Genomic DNA, 6,000 nt, shown 5'->3' on the forward strand with positions numbered 1-6,000 from the left:
AGTTTAAAGTGATTCAGTGTATATATCACCTGTCTTTTTTATATGACATTGGGGACAAAATTGCTATATACTTTGGAAGTCACTAGAGTAGGTAAATGTCACCTTACACCAGGAGTGGTTTACTAAAATATACATTTTAAGTAAGGGAACCCATTTCAATATACAAACAGTAGATATGTACACACAACGTATATGTAAATACAACATACAAATACACAACAAAACCATGTTCATATCACAAATATGTAGACACAACATACATGTACATATCACACATATGTACACACAACCTACATGTACATATCACAAATATGTACACACAACCTACATGTACACAACAAACAAAACCATATACATATCACAAATATGTACATACCACATACATGCACATATCACAAATATGTACATACAACATACATGTACATATCACAAATATGTACATACAACATACATGTACATATCAAAAATATGTACATACAACATACATGTACATATCAAACAAAACCATGTACATATCACAAATATGTAGACACAACATACATGTACATATCACTCAAAACATTGATATATGTTCATATCACAAATATGTACATACAACATACAAATACACAACAAAGCCTTATACATATCACAAATATGTACACACAACATACATGTACATATCACAAATATGTACACACAACATACATGTACATATCACAAATATGTACACACAACATACATGTACATATCACAAATATGTACACACAACATACATGTACATATCACAAATATGTACACACAACATACATGTACATATCACAAATATGTACACACAACATACATGTACATATCACAAATATGTACACACAACATACATGTACATATCACAAATATGTACATACAACATACATGTACATATCACAAATATGTACATACAACATACATGTACATATCACACACAACATACATGTACATGTCACAAATATGTACACACAGTGTGCCTATGCTTAGCTAGTAAATATACACTCAGTGTTGAATGAAAAAGATTATTTTCCAGGTTTATTTGATAACAGTAAACTTATAATGTTACTATGCTCTTTGCTAAGTTACAAATGTTATGTTTTGGTTTCTAAGACTTCTTTATTTCCAGATAACAGAGGAGGAAGTGGGTCCTTGACAGATTTGTGTACTAAACTACACTACAATGTTAACACTAAGAAAAACAAGAATACTGAGATTCTCAGCCTTGCTGCTGAGGTAAGCTTACATCAGTTTAGTTGTCTGATCAATTTATCAGAAATCTACTTACTTTGTCCCGATTTACACAATTTATAGCTAGAATTCTGTCATATTTCACAAAATATATTCTGATTTTGTCAATTTGTGATATATATGTATTTAGATTTCTTACCAATTTCAGATTGATCAATGAATCTGATTCCTATCATTTTTTTGTAGATTTGTAGAAAGCTGCGAGGAATTCGATTCACCAGCTGTAAAAGTGCCAAGGACCGGACAGCCATGTCTGTTACGTTAGAACAAGTAAAGAACCTCCAGCAGGAACACGACCTTGCCTCCCATGTGTTTTCACAGGCTCTCGACTGTTTCAGAAGGTCTGTTACTTTATTTCAGTCAGGCATCCTTTTCATCTGTTAATATATATATGATATTATATATACCAGAGCTATGGGAGCTTACTGTCTGTGAGTGATTACTGAGGTAAATTTGTAGAAATCAGACAATTCTGCATCAAATTTGAGGTTAATTTTTGTAATATTCTGTGGTCTCGATTGGTCGACACAATGAAATCTGTGAGTGTATGTATGAGGGGGTGGTGTGGACATGTTATGCAGTATATATACACCAGAAATAGTCATTCTATACTATATACAGACAAGGACCAGTTAGAAAGGGGTTGAGGGGCAGGGTTGGACATGTTATACTGTATATATAAACCAGAAATAGTCATTCTACATTCCATACAGACAAGGACCAGTTAGAAAGGGGATGAGGGGCAGGGTTGGACATGTCATACTCTATATATTGAGAAGATAAGACTCTGCACTTGTGTTTGATGCTGTTTGTATTTGTTCTTTGCAGTGAGGGAGTAAGAAGGGAGAACACATACAAGAACGTTGGTGTAAAGAAATATGCATTCAATGCTTTACAGCTCATGTACTTCCCAAAACAATACCGACCACCAAATGGTACATATGGCAATGTACAAGGGTAAATCTGTTGTTATGGTTACAACACCGACAAAGGATTATAGTAGTAATGACTCCTGGACCAGTGACACTGAATTTGGCCATTTATTTTTGTATTAATTCTACATATGTTCACTGTGTGATATTTCAGCACTTCATCTTGCTTAATTCTGTCCATCTATGTTACTGTAATGATGTGCCATTAAAGAGAAATTCATGTAATATTTCAAAAGCTATGATTTTTTTCAATAAATTGCAAACCATTAATAAGTATTCCTATACATGTCTGTAAAAACCAGTTTTTGATATCAACTGTTATCGTGTTGAGAAGATGGTTGTCATTCTTTCTTTGTCTTACACCTCTGTGTTATTGTTAGTGTATTGACTTCATGTCTCTTTGTGTAAAGCATCTAGCATGTAATATGGTGTACCAGTTAATTGAAAAACTGTCAGTTATAAGCACTATAAATGCCATCACAAGACATTTCATTGCTTTTATCTATATTACATACCCATATTATCTTTATTCTTTTTTTCAATATTTTATTCCTAATTGACAGTGTAATCTTAAATCAAACAACCGTTTTGACAGTAAACTAACTTAATTCAAACAACCGTTTTGACAGTAAACTAACTTAATTCAAACAACCGTTTTGACAGTAAACTAACTTAATTCAAACAACCGTTTTGACAGTAAACTAACTTAATTCAAACAACCGTTTTGACAGTAAACTAACTTAAATCAAAACACCCTTTTGACAGTAAACTAACTGAATTCAAACAACCGTTTTGACAGTAAATTAACTTAATTCAAACAACTGTTTTGACAGTAAACTAACTTAATTCAAACAACCGTTTTGACAGTAAACTAACTTAATTCAAACAACCGTTTTGACAGTAAACTAACTTAATTCAAACAACCGTTTTGACAGTAAACTAACTTAATTCAAACAACCGTTTTGACAGTAAACTAACTTAATTCAAACAACGGTTTTGACAGTAAACTAACTTAATTCAAACAACCGTTTTGACAGTAAACTAACTTAATTCAAACAACCGTTTTGACAGTAAACTAACTTAATTCAAACAACTATTTAGACAGTGAACTTTCTTAATTAAAGCAGCCATTTTGACTGTGAACTGACACCATTTCTATGTCCACGTATAAAATTAACATCATGGTCATACTCTGGGTGTCTTTAAAGATGTCATAAATAAGACTTCACTCTGGTTAGTTTATACAGTGATGTTGCTGTGAAGATGTTTAAATTGGATATTTATATCCATTTAACAAGCACCATGATATTAATGCATCAATTGGCCAGGTGGAAATTCTTTACCTTTTTATTTACTCCTTATCCTCAAATACTAATCTCGATTTAATATCTATAAGCATAATTGTGTTTCTATCTAATGTTCAAAGCTATTTTTGTGGATTCATTATATTGTGTTAAGGTACCTGTTCACAAATGTAGAGTTTGGATAGGAAATAATGTTGCTAGGTAACTATAGAAAAAGAAATTGATTTTCAGCAAATCAAAGGCTCAAGCTACAGTCATTATTAATATTGCCAGCAATGTTACCATGGTGATTTTGCTGATTTACCTTGATATTACTTTTAAATGTTGTGCTGATGTTAATTACAACAATTAATACATTGATCTTTTTCAGTAGAGATGGCAATATGTGTTTTTAAATTTTACAAGAAATAAATGTGTTTCCCATGAACAAGTAGACATTGCCAAGTACTACACATCAGTGTGTTATAGACGATGGAAGTGGAAAGTGCAAAGTTGTGACAGGTGAACAAATTGGAACTATTCTTCATTGTAACATGAGGACCATATTGCCTGTATTACTCTTTGTTATGCCACACTGGAACTCTCTCGTCTCTACATTTGACTGATCTGGTTAAACCTGTGGTTATAACCTGTATTAAGTTGTCTTCTGTTGAATGATAACGTATAATAATAAAATGTCAAATCATATTAATCTGTGTCACATTGTATTTACATACTGTATCCCTTTATAACTAGCTCCCCACATCTGGGTAGTGGGTTCGAGGCCTTCATGGCACAGTCGCCAGGAGCAGGTCGGTGTTTTTTCTCAGGGAAACTACAGGTTTCCTCCACCACCCAAAACTGTCCTTAAACGTGGCTGTTAATATAGGACCAATAAACCAAACCTAACTTGGCACGTCCTTAAATGTGGCTGTTAATATAGGACCAATAAACCAAACCTAACTTGGCACGTCCTTAAATGTGGCTGTTAATATAGGACCAATAGACCAAACCTAACTTGGCACGTTCTTAAATGTGGCTGTTAATATAGGACCAATAAACCAAACCTAACTTGGCACGTCCTTAAATGACCCTGGCTGGTAATGGGATGTAAAGCAGCAATAATGATACGTAGTATCCCTTTGATATAAACTTGATACAAACTAAAACACCAGTAAACTAATACAGTTGTTTCATTCAAAACATTTCCCTCCTCTTATATACTCATCATCTCACTGGAAAAGATTTGAATTGTGGTACTAGCTCTCCACAACAGAACCGCTGTGACTTTCCAGTCACATTTAGAATCACATCTGATCAATGTTCATTGATTTAGTAATCAATTTCTTGAAGGAATCATTTATTGGAGAAAGGCTTAACTGTTCAGTACATTCTGACAAAGGATGATCTGTCCTGTACAACTTTACAAAGGATGATCTGTCCTGTACATTCTGACAAAGGATGATCTGTACACTACATTCTGACAAAGGATGATCTGTCCTGTACATTCTGACAAAGGATGATCTGTCCTGTACAATTTTACAAAGGATGATCTGTCCTGTACATTCTGACAAAGGATGATCTGTCCTGTACATTCTGACAAAGGATGATCTGTCCTGTACATTCTGACAATGGATGATCTGTCCTGTACAATTTTACAATGGATGATCTGTCCTGTACATTCTGACAAAGGATGATCTGTCCTGTACATTCTGACAATGGATGATCTGTCCTGTACAATTTTACAAAGGATGATCTGTTCTGTACATTCTGACAAAGGATGATCTGTCCTGTACATTCTGACAAAGGATGATCTGTCCTGTACATTCTGACAATGGATGATCTGTCCTGTACATTCTGACAAAGGATGATCTGTCCTGTACATTCTGACAATGGATGATCTGTCCTGTACATTCTGACAAAGGATGATCTGTCCACTACATTCTGACAAAGGATGATCTGTCCTGTACAATTTTACAAAGGATGATCTGTCCTGTACATTCTGACAAAGGATGATCTGTCCTGTACATTCTGACAAAAGCTGGTCTGTCCTGTACATTATGACAAAGGATGATCTGTCCTGTACAATTTTACAAAGGGTGATCTGTCCTGTACATTCTAACAATGGCTGATCTGCCCTGTACAATTTTACAAAGGATGATCAATTCAGTATATTCTGTTAAGGATGTCAAATTGCTCTGACCTGTACATTCTGTCAAATGAAAATCCCTTCATAACTTTTTTTTGTCTAGTGCTTTCAAACAAATCACTATGGTTTATTCAAAACTTTCTGACAAAGGAGAATCTATCCAAATCTTCAGGTCTGGTCAGTGCTTTCTGGTAAATGATAATCTGTCAAGTACTTTCTAACAAGCTGCGATCTGTCCAGTATTCAGACGTAAAAGTCTGTCTGCTGTATCCCTTGCTAGTTTGTAATTCCAGTTATTCTCAAACTTGAATGATCCGTCCTGACTTTCACTGACCTCAGTTGTAAACCATCAGGAGATGGTAAAAAAAACACATGCCAATAA

General features: G+C 34.1%; 1 protein-coding gene across 1 annotated transcript in view; it reads left to right on the top strand.

Annotated features, from left to right (window-relative positions):
* Positions 1–4,181, top strand: part of LOC132550780 (inositol polyphosphate-4-phosphatase type I A-like) — a 46,303-nt gene extending 42,122 nt beyond the window's left edge. The window contains exons 25-27 of the mRNA XM_060214869.1: positions 1,133–1,239; positions 1,441–1,595; positions 2,083–4,181. Coding sequence (XP_060070852.1) covers positions 1,133–1,239; positions 1,441–1,595; positions 2,083–2,215 — 395 coding nt within the window. The 3' untranslated portion in view covers positions 2,216–4,181. The remainder of the gene's footprint in view (positions 1–1,132; positions 1,240–1,440; positions 1,596–2,082) is intronic.
* The last annotated feature ends 1,819 nt before the right edge of the window (positions 4,182–6,000 follow it).

Source organism: Ylistrum balloti, unplaced genomic scaffold (assembly GCF_031769215.1).
Source record: "Ylistrum balloti isolate Yb309-2 unplaced genomic scaffold, AGI_CSIRO_Ybal_v1 Utg370150, whole genome shotgun sequence".
Classification (NCBI taxonomy): Eukaryota; Metazoa; Mollusca; class Bivalvia; order Pectinida; family Pectinidae; genus Ylistrum; species Ylistrum balloti.